Raw genomic sequence first — 18082 nt, 5'->3', positions numbered from 1 at the left:
CTTGTTCTGAAGAACCTGCAGGGGGAGCCTGCCTCCTTAATTACTGGCCTCCAGATCAGCAGACGCTGAGTGAAATGCCTTCCTCTTTCTTCTGCTGTCAGGGCTCCTTTTGGGGCTCCTGTCTCCGGAACATAAGTTCTCTCCCTTTAATTTTCTGTATCCTTCCTCGTTAGGAAGGCAGCGGCACAGACTCTTAAGTCCTACTTTATGTGGGTATAACATTATGTTCTTTGCTTCAGGAGTAAGTCTGTGATTCTCTGCAGGCAGTACTACCTGTATATCTGTAGGTAAAGCTGATACCAATCCTCACCATGTTCACCTAAAAAATTGTCTTGTGTAAGAGTTTCTACTAAGTATATTCTGGAAATACCTATATAAACTATCTAAGAAGTCTGCTTCCTATTTTCCACTTCTTGCTGTGCTCCCAGCTCATACTTGAATTCTCTCCCTCACCTGGCTTCCCTTTCTTCTACCCTGAATCTGTCTCATTTTTTAAACTAGAGATTCCAAGTCACAGACCTTTGTTTTCATTATTTCATGACTTCTTCCCCATCCAATGCATTCCTGTTCACCCTTCTCCTTTTCAGTTCCTTCCATTTTCCCCGACCCCTATGCATAATGATTCATCTGTTGTTTGGAGTTAGACCAGTGGTTCTCAGCCCCCGGTCCTCTGAGGACCTTTTAAAAAAAAGTGCCCTGGGATGAAACTGATCCCAGAACAACTCCATTAGAACCTCCGGAGAAGAAGCTTGTGCATCAGAATGTGTTCAAAGCAACTCAGTTGAAAATATTGAGCTATACTGAAGGAGTATAAGGACATAGCCCTTCCTCTCTGCTTATGCCCCTTAAGAGTCCCGTCCTCACTAGGCCCTTAGCACATTTACTGACCCTGCCCAACACTGTGACATCTCCGGGACCTTGTCCATGAGATTCAGGCTAAGGCAAGAATAATGAAGGCTTTTTTTCATAGACCCACAAAAAGGATATGGACTAGAGCAATCAACTACTCCAGTTAAACTCTGATCTCCAAATTCAGATTAACATTTACAGCCTATTCCTTATGTGTCCTTTTTAAAGGTCACAATCACAGAAATAAGACCAGAAGGACAGCAACTAGGCTGAGGTAAGGAGGTAAGGAGATACCAAGGACACAAAATTTAAGGAGGCGCTCACTCTCAGGTGCCCACCCTGCACTTACAAGATCCTGAGAGTGAGTGCTTCCTTAAATTTTGCATCCTAGGAGACTCTCTTTACCTCATTCTAGTCCTGGCTCCAAAGGGAGCTAAAATGAGACCTTTCCTAAAGGAATGCTGGAATGCTGGGAAGCGAGGACGAGTGTAATCATCCAGTTCAGTGAAGATTTAATAAGTAAAACTGATACAGCCTCCTGAGCACATCTTAGCAGTAAGATTTCAGAACTTGAAATGAGAATTATGATCTGACATTAGCTCCCAGGGCTGTACCCCACCCCCCAAATCCCACCCCCAATATGCAACTTATGGAAGGTTATGAAAGGCAAGTTTTAGAAGAGCAGCAAGTTTCTATTTGTGTTAGGAGAGAGTGACACTAATTTATAACTGAAAGTTAAGTGTAACGATACTTTCTCTAGTAACATACTCAGTATCTCTTAATTTGAATTCTTCATTCATCATCCCTATTGTTACAAGATACAAGTGAATTACTGCATGTGGAACACCTAGTCCAGAGCTGGCACAACTGAGTGCTCAAAGCTGGTAACCATTTTTGTCTCATCAGGAGGATAATGGAACTCAGGAAACACTGCTCACCCAATATCACCCCATCAGCAATTCCACGTTATTTGAAGACAGAGTCAAGCCAGGTACAGAGTGCAGCCTGTACCTCTCTCCAGTCCACATCCAGAGTGGTGGCCGGAAGTTCTCTTGCCAGGTTGTAGTCAGGTCTGGCAAAATCTTCCGGCGCTCCACCACGGTCAGGGTTTTTGGTGAGAGTTTCTGTTCTCTGGACTCCCTGCCATCCTCCTGTCACTGTCTCCTGCTTTCTCTCCACTAAAGAGGAAGCACCCTGTTAGCGGGAGAGCAGCCGCACAAGGGGCACTATTCTGGAGTTCTGTTTGCCTTGACACTTGTCATTCGTGTTAGGGGTGGGGACGAGGGTCGGAAGCTAAAGAATGATGGTTCAGTTGCCATAGATCGGTCAATTTCCTGGTGACCACTACCTTATGTGCAATTTTAATGTTTCCTGAGAATACTGGAAGTCTCTTTAATTATAACTAGGTCGAATTGCTTAGTTGTCTAATTGCCTTAGTTGCTTTCTGGAGCAGAGTGGAATAAGGCCAGTGTGAGAAAAGCAAGATGATAAACACAGCTCCACAGAAACTCTGCAGGAGTCCTCGCGCCCCTACCAAGGCCAGCTGGGGTGAGAGACTGTCCAGCTTCTCCAGCAAAAGAACCTGCTGGGATGGCCCTCTGACCCTGCATTCGCAGGAGAGTGGAGCTTAGCTGAAATATCCACTGTGGCCTCAAACAAATTGCAGAGACTCTGCAGGGTATGAATTTAAGGGAAATGTGAAAATTCTATTTTGCTCAGTGATGCAAGGAAACATTCATAAACAGAAACCCTTGGCTTTGGATATTTTTCATTTTTGTGACCAAGAACTGTGTTTTTTAAAACATCATTTTTGAATGAAGGCAAAGAGAAAAACAGTGATGCGGAGGAGTAATTAATTGTTTTTGAAAATGAGGTAAACAAAGAGAAAATAATTCACAAAACCTAAGAGCATGGGCTGGTAGATTTTTTTCCTCAGTTGTCCGAATGATAGGACAAGTGAAAAATCTTTGTTTTTACTTAGAATCTTATTGATTATTATTAAAGGTCACACAATTCAGTATTTTGAAGGAAATGCAAACCCTTTAGTTCATAAAGGTGGGAAGAGCTACAGCCAAAGTTTGAAGTCACTTGCTTATAGCTTCTCCTATATGTCTTTCTCCAGCTCTCACTCTCTTCCTCCTGCCCTCCCTCCCTTTCTCGTTCCTTCCCTCCCTCTTTCTCCATCTCTCCTCAGGGATGGGCTAGGAAATAATCAATTGCCCTTGATGATCAGGTTCCTTATGGAGCCTAGACGATGCCCTGTGATGAGTTGGAAAGGCTGTTCATCTCTTGTGTTGACATCACCATTCGCTCACTCATGGGGTATGACTGTCTTAGCACAAACATGAAGCTGACTCATCTGGCCTGACTATTGGCAAATCGATGGAGGCAGCCATCCGGGGTGTGAAAAAAAATAATTCTGTGTTAGGCAAACTGTGTCCCATTTGACCAAGAGTTTTTGTACCGTTAACTCCATCTAATTGCCTTGTCAACATTTAAACCATGTCCTGTATCTCTTTGCTGCATTAAAATACCGTCATCTTGGTCTGGAATGCTTTTTACTCTTTTACATCTCATCCTTATCACCCTGTCTCTACACCTCTCTGTCTCTATATTTCTGTTTTCTTCTTCTTTGAACTCCTTTCAGTGGATGCTTAAAAATATGAAACTCTGCCTATTTGTTCATAGGATTAGATTTTTCCTGCTTCTTGGTTTTCTCCTTTAGCAAATGGGCCAGCTGTGTTGTGTTTGGACAGTCTTTAATCTATTTGGGGGTGTCACCCGAGTGTATATCATAGTGATCCTGGCAGAGGTACACACATATCGTATTCAGGACCCACTCTGCGTGCCTGGGTGATTCCCCAAATAGAATAAACCAAAAACAGAAACATGAAAACCTTGAAATAAATACTCAAATATATCACTGAGCCATTCTATAAGCCCTAAGTCCAGTTTATTTCTTCTTCCAGAACACCTTCATTCTCTGGCAGACCAGGGATCAGAAGCTTCCCCTCTGCTACTTCCTGCATCCCTCTCACTAGTCTCCTTTGACTTTCCTTTCCTTAGTGGGGAGTCACCTGCCATCACAAGTTTGCTCACCTGCACTCCTAAGCTCTAAACGTGATTGTCCTGAGCCCCCCAAAGAATCTGTCTCTCTCAATCGCCTCTGCAACTTTTAGTAATTGTTCTTTCTTTCAGGTCCTTCACTCTACTGACATTTGTTGCTAATAGGAAATCAGAAATAGGCCTCCTCCCATAACTATTTTAGGTTGTATCTTGGTTTGGGTTCCCCTGAAAGAAAACTTTGAGACAAGGATTTGAATTAAATTAATTTATTTGAGAGGTAGTCCTAGGAAACATAGGAGTGGGAAAATATGTCAAGGAAGGGAAGGAAGATAATAAAATGTACATGATCAAACCAGTTAGCACTATGGGCTTAGAGCTCATTCCCACTGGGAAACCCTGGGAGAATACACATCAGAGTTATCCCAAACAAAGGCGAGGAAGCTGGGGTATTATCCACCAACTCCCCACCTGTTGTCACCATTAACCCTCTGGGACTTCCAGTCTGCTCTACTTGTGGACTGAGTGTGTTTCCATAACCTCAGTAAATCTTCAGGAGAGGGTCATACATATGTCCAGCAAGAGGCCTTCAGTAAGCAGAGGCTGAGTGGATGTAGCAGACACTGATGGCATCTGTGACAAGGGTCTTAATATTTTTTCCACTGGTTCATAGAGGGCTTTGTCTGCTATACTCAAGAACTTACTTGAGGGATTTCCCTGATGGCTCAGTGTTTAAGAACCCGCCTGCCAATGCAGGGGACACGGGTTCAATCCCCGGTCTGGGAAGATCCCACATGCTGCAGAGCAACTAAGCCCATGCGCCACAACTGCTGACCCTGTGCCCTAGAGCCCGCGAGCCACAGCTACTGAGCCCACATGCCACAACTGCTGAGCCCATGTGCCACAACTACTGAAGCCCGCGTGCCACAACTACTGAAGCCTGCATGCCTAGAGCCCGTGCTCCGCAACAAGAGAAACCACCGCAATGAGAAGCCCGTGCACCGCAACGAAGAGTAGCCCCCGCTCGCGGCAACTGGAGAAAGCCAGCGCACAGCAATGAAGACTCAACGCAGCCAAAAAAATAAATAAATAAATAAAAATAAATAAAAATTTTAAAAAAAAGAACTTACTTGAAGTCACTTCAGTTCAACATGATGGCCTCAATGTCTGTCTTATGCTGGGCACTGTTAAGTGCTAGAGATGGAGAGATGAATAAAGCATTCTGGCTCCAAGGCACTTACAATTTAGCGGAACAACAAAATCACTGAAATAGCCCCTGATCTTTTCTAGTACCAAACAATGAAATAAGAACCACGTGTTCTTCCTGCCCCTTCAGGGACCTGTAACTTGTGCTTTATTTCTAGGCCTTTAGACACATAGAACATTCCTCTCTTCCGTCTGCCCGCTGCCTGCCCCTCCTCTCCCCCACATTCCTCCTTTCACCTGACTCACTCAAAAGCATCTTTCAGATATCAGATGCGGCCTCTTCCCAAAGCCTCCTCTTATTCCCCAAGGTTGGGTTAGAAACTTCTCTTAAAAGCTTTCTTCAGATCCCACATGTCCTTAATAGCAGTACTTATATCAGTTCTATCAATTATAATTTCTAGTTTATGTATCTGTATTTTCCATGAAAATGTAAATTTCTCGAAGATGATGAATATGATTTCTTCACCTTTGTTTCCTAGGCATCTAGTATACTGCTGGCACACAGTGGGAGTTTAATAAATATCTGATGAGTTATGTATTTTTTACACACACACACACACACACACACACACACACACACACACACACACTAGTGACCAGGTAGGGTATCATTCAGGGCCACTAACTAACTGTGTTTTATTTGCCTTTAAGCTAAGCCAGAAATCCCCACGATTGTGGAAAATAATTCCATGGGTGTCTTCGGAGAGGTGAGTCACGTTAAAGCTTTTGAAAATCTACAGCATAATATGCCAAGGTGTGTCAGTTTGCATCGTTGCTCAGAATGTTTCTCAAAGGACCTTATTCCAATTAATTTCTGGTGGGAATGAAGGAAAGCTGAGTTGACTCTAGAACCCAAATGGGGATCCTCATTTTCTGACTTAGGGCTCTCAGAACATGTGATCTTGTGATCCTTAGTCCTTAAATTTCCTGGAAAAATTGTCTCAATTGTTTAAATTTCTGTTTAATAAATATTGAAGTAGATAGTGAAGGAAAAGTAGGGCAGAAAGAAGTGCGAATCCTGTTGTAAGAATGGGGTTTTTGCTCATCCTTTGACGTTTAATTTGTTCTAATTCATTTCCTATGCCAGCTTTCCTAGTGTTGTTATTTTTAAGTGACAAGAGGTAATATACCCTTCTGAACTCATTCAGAACCCTGGCTATTTCTTAGGCAGTACAAAGAAGGGCAGGAGAAAAACGAAATTAGAATGGGGCCCTCGGACTTCAAATTCTTGTAGGTAGTTCCCAGCCTCTAGTCTCTGGGATCTGGGCTTATTTCCCAGCTCTTCCTCTTGCTGGCTGTGACCTTGAACTAATTACTTCACACCTTTGTAGTCAGTTTTCCCATCTATATGAAGGGGGTAAGGAGAGTATCAGCACGTTGTTGTTGTTTTTAGGAATTAAATGAAATAATGCATGAAAAATTCTTGGTATATTGTTTGGTATATATTAAGTGCTCAATAAGCATTTTGTTGTTATTACTACTAATGTGTGTTGACCAGCTGTCTTGTGGCATTATGACTTCGTTGAAACTTTTCAAAATCCCAAGTAAAATAAATATTCTCCTTAATTCTCAAACATTTCCTGTTACATGGGATGAGAGAAAATTATATTCCAGTTTCTTCTAGCCCCAAGAACATTAAATAACTTATGATTTCTTGTCATGTTTTCACTGAACATCAGTCATGTAATTTGACAGCTGCATACAAATCATAGCTCAGGCTCTGTGGTATGGTTTTAGATGAGTGTATTATCCAAGTCTTTTGATTTTATGAATTAGTCTCTTAGATTAATTGTTATTATAGTCCCAAGTACATAGGAAAGGTTTCCATTTTTGTGTTCTGCCACAATTAATTTTCAAGTTTATTAGTGGACTGCATTTCAATAGTTTAAGTAAAATAAATAATCTAATGATATAATGTTTGGTAGGTGTTTTGTTTCTTACCAGGATTTTTTTGTAGGTTCTTGGGCCAATGTTTATAGGTAACATGGACTCAATCCAGATATAGAACCACAAGGTTGGATCCAAGAATTCCAGTTTAAAAAGAAAAAGACTTTGTCTTATGTGTCATGAGATTTTCTCTTCTGTACCCATGCTTCCCTGGGCACTGACTAGAAAAACCAGAGAACTTTCCTTCCTGGGGAATTAGTTGGAATTAGTTGTTGTGGAATCACCACCTCCACATAACCAGCTACAGGGCACAGCTTGTCTTTGGATCTTTTAAGACCTTGCCAAACATTGGTAATTCCTCACTCTGATATTTTTATAATCCCAATTATATTTTTAATAACTTATTAACTCTTCAAAGCCCTTTCACATGCTTTTATCATGTGATGCTCCCAGTAAGCCTCTGAAATAGGTAGAACATCTGTTATTTCACAGATGAGAAATTGGGGCCTGGAGAGTCTAAACCACTGGCTGAGCCACTAATGAAGGGCAGAGGTGGGATGAGAATTTAGCATGCCCGTACCCAGGCAGGATGGCATAACGGAAGGAGATCATGCTTCAGGGGCAAATAGAACTAAGGTCAAATCCCAATTCAACCACTTACTAGCAACATAGCCTCATCTAGTAGTTAAGCTCTATGAGTCCCAACTAACTCATCTCCAAAACTGGGATCATAATAAATATTACACAGGGTTCTTAGGTGCATTAGATTTTTGCACAGTAATGGAGTATGTAGCACAGAGTGGATGTCTCAGAAATGTTTCTTCCCTTCCCACTATTTATCACTCACTCACTCTCTTTTACTTATTCCTTCCTCTGCATGAATATTCATAAATCTGCTATGTGATTGATTCTCAGAGACAGCGGGGGTTAATGAAAAAACACAACAAGATAGGTTGTGGAATCTGATAAACCTGGGTCTGAATTCTCCTCCTTCACTATTAACTCTGGGCCTTGGACCAGATTAGATTAGATTAGATTCCTCATCAATGAACAAGGACAACGATCCCAACCTCACAATGGTGACATAAGGACCAAATGAGAGACCTGTATGCAAAGTATCTACTATCTGGCAACCATTAGTGCTCAGTAATGGTAATTTCCTACCCTCCTCCCTTCATCTCTTAAAAATTAACCAAGTCAACATGCATGTATTGATACTTACTAGGTGCTACATGTTCACTGCACCAGCAGCCCTAAGTGTTAGAACAGTAGGGGTTTGGTCAGCTGTGAACTGTGTCTTCCAGTGGTACTAGTTAAAATTACAAAGCTTATGGTTAATGTAGCTTTCCTGTAGAATAGAAAAGCCCCCAAATTATTCTATCAATGATGCCTTTCAGGCTTAGACATGCTAGGGATGTCCACGGAGAGTGTCACCCCTATGGATGTCGTGTTCTTGCGTGTTTCCAAGGGCTCGGCTTTGTCAGGGCTCCAGCATGGCACACAGCCTCACCTCCACAGCGCCATGGAAAGAAAGAGTCTTTAACGTAAACTTCAGGGCCCCCATATAGCACCTTTTTGCTCTAGAGCAAAAGATGCTGGGCTGAAGAGTCCCTCGGCTGCAGCCCCTGGCCCTCTATACCTTACTCTGATGATGCAGCAAAAGAAAGCACAGGAGAGATACACGAAAACTCTAGTTTACTCAATAGGGCAGTCTTTCCACGAGCCACATGTATCTCTTTTTCCTGCCTGTGCTTTTACTCGATCATCTCCATGGGTCCTGTCCTTGTCACTCTCTATTATGTTTTACAAAATTTAGGGAAAAAACTAAAAAAACAAACAAAAAACAAAGTTACCTCTTGTGAAATGTAGGAAACAAAAGCAGGTGGGATTAAAATGCCTAAAAAGGAAGAGAGGTTAAAATAATAAGACCCATGGAAAAAAGACACTGTAAACTAAAAGCAAAACATCAGCGTTTAGCAGGAAAGCTCCAGTAGCTATTTACAGAATTTGATTGTTTCTGTTTATTTAATTTTGGTTTTGCAAAGCCTGAGTTTTTGTGGATTCCTTGACCTTCTTAAGCTCCATTTCCTGTGTGTGTGTGTGCGTGTGTGTGTTGTGTGTGTGTGTTTAAGATTAGATATCGCAGCCTTTTTTTTTCCCCTCATAGCATCTTTTGTGGCACATTAAGACTCTTGAGTCCAGATCTCCAGCCGTGTGACTCCCAGCCGCCATCATCATTTGCAGCGGTGAGCCCCTGAGCCCCTGAGCTTTCACCACAGATGGAAAGGGTCCTAAAAGGAGCACCACACCACTGGGGGGAAACCATAATGGAAGTGAAAGCTTTAATATCAGACAGGTTTCTAGAAAAAAGGAGATTACAGGACTGCAATGCAGCCTGGGTTTTTCACTAGCCTGGTGTTTGGACTTGTGTCTTTTCACAAACAGCTCACAGGGAAGACAGATCTGACTGTTAGAGCTGCTGACATGTCTAAGAACAGCAGTAAAAAGGAGCCACATGGGTGGGGACCAAACGAGGCAAGACACCATTATTATACCAGGATCTTGTCTGCTTTAGGGACATGGCTGTCTACAAGATGAAATGCTGGCTTTGTCTCCTCTTGTCTTCCCCTGCTCTCACCATGCCCCCTTCCCCACTCCCAACGCAGTTTTAAAAATAAATAAATAATAGGTTCTACAGGAATCATCCGAAACAAGTCAGCTCCAGCACAAGGGCCAGAGTAGTTTCTAGTTTGATTTTATTCTACTCCTGAGTTAATATTTTAAGCATATCCTCAGCAGCCCAGGGAATTTTCCTCTCCATATGGACTGCTGGATCCCTTTTCTCAAAGCATCTCTAAATATTTAAAGATGAACAGCTCTTAAAAAATCGGAGAACAAGGCGTTGGCATGCAGTTAGTACCTTAAAGAGGAATATAATCTGAAACCTACTGCTCAAGTGAATGAGTGGTCTGCGTGTTATGCGGGGACAAAACAAAAGCTACTTAACTCATTAAAGTTGACCTCAGAAGCTAAGAACATGTTCTCTGTTCTTCACTCTCTCAGACAGTCAGGGTCTCCTACCTTTCCATGGTGAATTTTCTCTAGGGAACTGTCTCTCTTTTTTTTTTTTTTTAAACATCTTTATTGAAGTATAATTGCTTTACAATGGTGTGTTAGTTTCTGCTTTATAACAAAGTGAATCAGTTATACATATACATATGTTCCCATATCTCTCCCCTCTTGCAACTCCCTCCCTCGGAACTGTCTCTCTTATCTTCACATTTCTTCTCTATCCCTGTTTCTTTTTCGATTTTCTGCCTCTGTTCTTTATTTCTCCTAATATACCCCAATCTCTCCACCTTTTTCTTTTTCTTTTTGAGGTTCTTTCATCTCTTCCTCATATACTCCTCCTTTAACAGAGCTTAAAATGAAATCAAATTATGCTTTAATGTATATCCTCTATTCTTAATGTTTAATTCAAGTGAGTTGAAAAGTCTTTAATTTTCTCTGTGCTAATTATGCATTAATTACTTATGTGTTAGATTGTGAGAAAGACAGGATTCAGACAGGCTATATTGATGAAACAGCTTTAATATAAGCACGGCAATAATGGGAGAAGGATATGCATCAGAAGGGTCTGAAGATCCCAGGCTCAGGTTTCTTTGTCCTTCCACTGCTGGGTCCCACAGAACAAGCTTTGTATCCAGTTCTCAAATCGACACCAGCATGTGTGCAAACACCTCTCTCCCAGGAAGCCTAATCTCTGTTCATGGTGGGGTCTCAAGAGTGAGCTGGTCACATAGGCATATTCCAGCCACCCAACCAGCCTCAACCATCAAAACCTTCAGTTCCATCAAAACCTTCAGTTCCACCAAAACCAAGTGCTAGGCATAAATCCCATTATTTTCACTCATCAGTGCTGACAGGCTGGTACATTCTGCCCCCAAATAACCCACAGACCCATGGTGGCCAACCGACATTTCTCTTTAGTTAGTATATTTTAAAGTTTTGGTGAATACAGCTCTAAGGAACCTTATAGACAAGCATTTGGCCAATTCAGACCTGCTGAGATTAACCCATACTATGCTCTCTTTCTCTTAAAGACAAAATCCCACTAAGCCACTTTGCTATATATTAGAGCTGGAACTAAAATGGCCTTCTTTGCTATGGGTCTAAAGTCAGTGCTTTCAGGATAGAATCCCCCAAGCCCCGTTTAAACAAAATGGAAGGGATGAACTACTGCGGGCTGGTCTTCCTCCCTCTGGCAGGCCTTCTTCTCAGCCCTCACCTTCCGCCTCATCTCCAGGATGGCCCTTTCCACCTCGGCCAGGGCTCGCTCTCTCCTTTCCACTGCCCTCTCCCTCCTAAGTACCTCCTTTTCTCTTTGGCTGGCCTGCTCCAGGATCCTGGCCCAGTCGCCCCCAATGCCTGTGGGGAGCTGTGGCCCTTGAAGCCTGGCACTGCCCAGCCTGACCATAGCCACTCTTCTCCAGCTCCTCTCTGTGCATGCTTTTCAGATGCTTCCACAGGGCTGTGGTGCCCACGTTAACCCCAGGGCCACGGCCCACCTGCCTGCCACACAGGCGGCAGGTGGCGTATGGGTTGGGGTGGTGTCCAGCACCGGCAGGGGCCAGGTGGAACTACTCCCAGGCCTCGGAAAACCAAGTCCCCCTGTTGTGGGGCATCAGGGTGGGCATGGCACCCGCAAAACGGCCAACCAGTTCTCCCGTCTCACTGATCTCCTCCTCCTCCTTCACTTCTAAGTACCCTTTTGCCTTTATCCTGGTTCCCTCCTCTTCCTCCTCTTCCTGCCTCATCGTGTCTCTTCTTTACAGCTTTCCTTTCCAAAAGTCTCTAAGGCTAAAAGTGTACCTGGGAAGGGACTGTGGTGACTCTTGGGGATTTGCAGTAATGGTCAAAGGCTGGCCACACCTGGGTGGTGTGATGTTTCCTTCTTTCTGCTTCACTGGAGAGTAGGGGTGAGTCAGAGCCTAGCAAAATGGCCTCGGAGGCCCTCCTGTACATTCCCTCCATGACCTGGATACATACTGATCCCTCCTTGGCTGGCCCAGAAGACAAAACAAATTCGTGCAACAAATACAAAGCTCTTTAGTGATCTCAGTGTTCTCTACATCAACCAGCAACACAGGTGTTTTTGAATATTGAAAATTTTAGGTTTTTCTCTTGATTCTCCTCCTGGCTGCTTCCGCTGTTGCTGCGCTCCTGGAGATCGATCCAATGCCTTCTGGAAGCAGGAGGAGCAGCCTTGGGGTTCAGGCTGTTCAGGAGCCCCAGGGCTGGGGCCTCACTGAGTCTCCCTCAGCGTGGGTAGAAGCGCGCATAGACAGATGCTGATGTCTGGAGACTCGCGTTTCCTCAGAACGGATGCAACAGGCTGTCCGGAGGCTACAAAGTCTGCCAGGGTCTGGGAAATAAAGTCCTCAGTGTGAGGTTAGCTTGTCCCTAGGGAGGTCCCTCTGGGGCTGGGATTCTAGGAACTCCACACAGCAGGCTTAGCTGTTCTCAGCGGGAGGAGCCGGCATGCCCGAAGGAGAGAGAGGTGGAGTGAATCTCCGCAGACCTGGTCGCGCCTCGGTGTCCTGGGCAAGCAGCTCACCATGCTCCACCTTCCCAGGCACCATCACCTGCAAAGCCAACAGCTGATGAGAACTTCCTGACAGCAGCTTACTCCAGATGTTTGGCTTCTTTTGAGATGTACCTCATTTTAAGAATAAATAAACCAAGGGAAAATTATAGTACATGTTAAAAACAGCCTGACTTCTCTCTCCTTTCTTGGGTCATTTCTTAAGTGATGGAGAGCCTGTTCGTCAAGCTTTGCAACTTTGAACAGTCAGGAAGCACCTCCCAGCCGCAAGTGGGTACTTATAGGCAAGCAAGGCTCTGGGCTGGTCTCTGATGGCTCTGGTGCAGGGTGAGCACTCCTGCCGCCTTGGAAGGCTGTTAGCTGACTCCTATCCCTGGGAGGAGGGCACCTCCAGTTCCTGTTCCCTCCCACTTCCAGGGAAGCCTGGTTTCCAAGTGGGTGTGTCCCTGCCTATAGGGTTTTTCTGCAATAAATGCAAAACTTTTCTCCGCCCCCCTCCACCACTGAAGAAAGTTGTCCCTGGCAAATATCGTGTAGTAAAACAGTAAGTCAAGCACCTACAAGTTCTGCTTCCAGAAGACTAGATCATCTGGCCTGTCAAGCAAAGAAGGAGATTTAAGAGGGGGAATGGGTGACGTATGGGCAGAGAAACCACATGCCTCAAAGACATTTGTGGTTTTAAATATTTTGTCCAATTGTCAGACCATGAGTCTCCATTTTCGGTTGGAAACTATTGATGTTGTAAATACAGTCAGTAGAAAAGCCAGAGAACTTGCAGAAAGGGGAAGATTAAGTGAAAGGACTTCCCCCCCGATTTAGAGGAATATAGCAGATTTGGGGTTGCTTTTTATTATGTTATGTAACTAGAATTGGAAAAGCTGAAATATGTTGGCTTCCACTCTCAATTGGAATGAAATAAAGGGATAATCAACTTAAGCAAAAAATATGTATTTCAGATAGATAGATAGATGATAGATAGATAGATAGATTTAGGAAGGAAAACCTACTAAGAGGAGACAGGCACATTTTAAAGGAGGTGTCCATGGGAGAAAAAAATTTTGAGTTATAGAAGAAAATATAGAAATGGTAGAGTAGAAAACATGTAGAGACTGAAAGTCAAATTTCAAGTGAAAAATAAATGTGTGGGGTATGGAGAGACCCCAAATAGAAATGAAGAATTGGTAAACAAATAGGGAAACTCTTTTCTTTTTTTCTTTTTTTAGGTTTTCTCTTTCTAGACTAAATAGCTATTTTCAAACTGATTCTGTGAGAAGTCCTTTGGAAAAGGTTCTGTCCAAACTTAAGCAAACTGAATATGGGATTTACAAATGGTCACCATTTCAGTATTTCATCTGTGGAAATAAGGGAATGATCAGTCTTACAGCCAGATTTGGATTCATTTTTCCTGACTCATCAGTTTTATCCTGCTCCAACCTCTCCTTCCAGGACAACATCCCCACCTCACTCCCAAGCCCATGAACCGTTCCATCTGCCCATCTTTGTGAATTCCCCACTACTTTTCACCTGTAGGATCCAGGCCCAACTCTTGCCTGTCCACAGAATATAATTGTACCCTCTAAGTTATTCCCAGATTTCATCCTTCTCTGTACTCCCACAGAACTCTCCAAATACTTTTTGGCACTTACTGCAGAATTCTTTGTGCTACTGCTCACTTATTCCATAGGTACTTAGAATAATGTGCTGGAGAAACCAATAATTTGCTTGTTTCATGAATGCAACGGACACACTGAGTGAGTGAATGATTTTGACTTCTCAGCAGAGTAAGGGGTGTGTGTGTGTGCGCGTGCACGTGTGTGCTCGTGTGTGCTTATATGTATGTGTACGTAAACTCTGGTTCATATTTACTTCATTTTTTCCCCAAATTTAGTATGTTTTTCTTCTTAATTGTTTGGAAGTTCCCAAAGAAATACAGCTCTGCTTGCTCAGCAAAACCATATGTGCTTGACATTTCATTATATGTTCGACTTCAATTTGAACTAGTTTAGTCTGAAGCTTTTCAATTTTGGAGACTAAAGGAGTTTTGGGACAAGAACCATATCCCTAAACAAAATCTTGGAACACTGTCTGGAGCTGGTATAGAATATATGAAATCTGAATCATTCCATGAAATCTGAATTCAGAGAATCTACAAGAGTTAAATCTTTTTGATATTTTTATTAAGTTGACAAGAAATTTCTTCAGTGAGCCAGTTGCCTTTATGAAATAATGGAACCCTTACTTGTTCCTGATATGACCATATCCTCATCTTTTGGTGGGTTGAATGAGAATGGAGAAAATGGATCATGAGAGGGGTTAAAGGTATGGGCATTAATACAAACCTTTACAACTTTTAAAAAACATTTTTTTCCTATAACTCTTACATGGACGACCTGGAGATAAATATCAATCTTTGGCACTTTATTGGATTAAATAAATTGAATTATCTTTCCTTTACTTAATAAGAATGTATTTCAGGGGACCTGGTTTTACTTTTAAGACAGAAACAGACATAATTCCATGGAGCTGCATTCCTGTCACGTGCCTGCATCCCACTGGCAAGTGCTGAATGGGTAGGAAAGCTGGGGCTGCAGTGTTTGCTACTACCATTTTGGATACAACAGATGACCTCCTCTGAAAGTCTCATGATATCCTTGGGGTTTTTGCCATGATGTGATGTTCTGAGGGATGTTCAACTGCTCCTTAGTGGGATCTCACCAGAAAGATGGGGCTTAGTATCCTGAGGTTTGGTTTCTCAGTTCTGCTCAAGGCCAGACTCTTTGGGCATCACTATCCTGTGGGGAAATTGGCACACCAAGCATTAAATATAGTTAATTGTTCTTTACTAGTTAACTAGCATATTCATCAATATTCATGTTCATCAATGAAAAATATTTGAGAACTAAGAACTAAGGCTGATCATATGTAAAACACACATATCTCTGGATGAGAAAACAACTAAAAATGGGATTATAATTTTGCAGCGTCTCAGATAAAATAATGAAGATCCGATAAGTCTTATCGGATATTTTCACCAGGCTCTTGAAAAGACTACCATCTTACAAAGAACAAACACAGTGTTGGAAATAAAACATAACTAACCCTCTTCTAAGCTCCCGGGTTTTGTAACATAAGCTACCTCTTCTTCTACTTCTTTCTTATTTCAATACAACGTGTTTTACCAGGAAATGTCTTGGACTGGGATTAAGGTAACTCTTCCAATTGTGCCATCAACTACATTCTACTCCTTTTAACCATTCTGTGATTCTGTGCCTTGATTTCCCCATCTGTCAAATGGCAATAATAAGGTGGGTCCTATCTAGCCTATAGGATTGTTTAGATGATAAAATAAAAAATTAATTAGGAAAACTCTTTACCAGTCAAAAGTGAGATGTTTATATTAAATGGTTCCTGTAATTGTTGCTACAAATAGTACTTTACATTATTTGGGGAACGAAAGCAACAAAAGTCTGGCTCTCTTTTAGCTTTCAGTCTAACAGAATATTCTTCTCTGGCCGCTGCCTGTTACAGCTTCTTCTTTCTATTCTTTGGTTTCCATTTATACAGTTTTATTCTGCCTGTGTAGGGATGTAATTTTCCTTTTCCAGAATCCAGACTTGCAACGTTAGTATAGTCCTAGATTCTTCTTAAATTGACCTTAAATTCTAACCATTAATTTATAACATCTCTATAGGAGATTGCCTGTTTATAGTTCACTCATTAAACCTCTTAAAGGTAAGCACTGCCTTGTTAAAAGTGAAGAAAATAATTTTGTGCCAGTTTGCCTTGTTTGAGGCTTGGTGGAGATGTAAGGGGTACCAATTCAGTTTCTTCTGAATTGGCAAATAATTCTTTCTGTATTCTACCTTTAACCCCCTCCAGAGAATATTTACCTGCTCACTGTGGAATGTATTTCCCACAGCAAATCTCACATGGTTTATAGAGAGAAGCTTCCCTCAAGGTGAAAGAGAAGGTAAGGAAATCAGTCAATGGAAGCGGGTTTGGCAAAGAAGGAAAACAAAGAACAACAGAAGTTGCCACTGCCCCAGTTGATCTTGGCATTTAAGAGCAATTCTCATTCCAAGAAAGACATCATCTTGCCTACTACCAAATGCCATTTTCTCGTACCTCATCTAGCTCCTCCAAGGGGTTGGGAGGTAACATTTCCCAGAATATAAGAAACATATTTGACTTGGTCAATTCGTATATAAACACTAACATTGTATCTAACTGTTAGTAAATGCAAATCTTTTATATGAGTGCAAACAAGTTTAATTCAACATACATGAATTAGTCATTTCATTTAGTTCAGTGAACTTAGCATCACTACTTTAAACCAATAAACAAATAATTTCTACTTTTGCTTGCAAGGATCTGGGTGGGGTGGGGGTGAGGAGGTTTGGAGGAAGTGTACATAAGGACTTGGCTCCATGACAAGGAACATGTTTACCAAGAGGATTAAAAGTTCCCGGAGCAGGACACACATCAAGACAAGCTCAGGTGAGAACATACAAAGCCATGTTCTCATAGGTGGTAAACATGGCAGCCTCTGCCAGGACAATCCCAGCTGTCTCCTGCCTGGGACAGCAGCCCTTCTCCTTTCTCCTGAGTCATTTTTCCTCAGAGCTCAGTATATTTTCAACAGTAACTGAGTCACATAGCTCTTGCTGCATTATGATCTTTAATTGATAAAATTTTAAGTTTACGTTGATGAATGATTGTATTGATCCACTTGATTCATTTTGAGACTATTAACTGGTTTTGTTATTAGATCACTTTAAAAACAATTCACCCACAATAATGACGGGATGCAATCCTGCAAATATCTTTTAAGGGTCATTATAGATATGTTCTGTTAAATAAGCTGTGATTTGACGTGCCCATTACCCTTCCGACCTTGAGGCCAGGAGGTATGGCCAGAATTTTACCAGCGCACAACTGCATTTAGTTATTACTTCAGCAAGTGATAACTTCAGAACTGGCATTTAGAACCCTCAATGTCAAGAAGCTGTGAGAGAAAGTTCTGGCCTACAGGGATGGAGAGTTTTACATTCATTTCCTTCTACCATGTATGCTATTTGGAGGTGGTACTAACAGTGGCAGTTAATATTTCTAAAGAAGACTTGCAGGACCCCAAATGACAGTGTTATAAGTCTACAGCTTAATTCAGGAAAAGGATATAATCTAGCAGCAATAGTCTTAAAGTAAGGTTATGCCTCCCATGTACACATTTACAGCACTCAAAGTGGGGAGCCCAAAATGGAGTCTCAGCTGAGGTGGTTTTATATTTTCCCGGTCACTTAGGCATATTCCTGCTACTACTGACACTCGACAGAAAAGTCCTCCCAGGTTCTCGCCTAGGCAAGGGGCAAATCATCAATCTCACTGTTACCAATAAGCAATGCTGATGAGCTGGGAAAACTTGTCCCTAGACCCACTAGACCCATGGTTACAAATAAAGCAGCACTTTTAATC

The 18082-nt window shown here is 42.2% G+C and overlaps 2 protein-coding genes across 2 annotated transcripts in view; one reads left to right on the top strand and one right to left on the bottom strand.

The window, feature by feature from the left end:
* Positions 1 to 18082, top strand: part of CD96 (CD96 molecule) — a 69461-nt gene that overhangs the window by 22812 nt on the left and 28567 nt on the right. The window contains exons 5-7 of the mRNA XM_059922170.1: positions 1756 to 1963; positions 5770 to 5825; positions 16490 to 16580. Coding sequence (XP_059778153.1) covers positions 1756 to 1963; positions 5770 to 5825; positions 16490 to 16580 — 355 coding nt within the window. The remainder of the gene's footprint in view (positions 1 to 1755; positions 1964 to 5769; positions 5826 to 16489; positions 16581 to 18082) is intronic.
* ZBED2 (zinc finger BED-type containing 2) lies at positions 11219 to 11822 on the bottom strand. The gene is given in 2 exon segments (XM_059922169.1): positions 11219 to 11465; positions 11467 to 11822. Coding segments are annotated over 2 exon segments (603 nt in total).

Source organism: Balaenoptera ricei, chromosome 4 (assembly GCF_028023285.1).
Source record: "Balaenoptera ricei isolate mBalRic1 chromosome 4, mBalRic1.hap2, whole genome shotgun sequence".
Classification (NCBI taxonomy): domain Eukaryota; kingdom Metazoa; phylum Chordata; class Mammalia; order Artiodactyla; family Balaenopteridae; genus Balaenoptera; species Balaenoptera ricei.
Note: the sequence above shows the minus strand (reverse complement) of the source record. Positions and strands in the feature narration are given on the sequence as shown.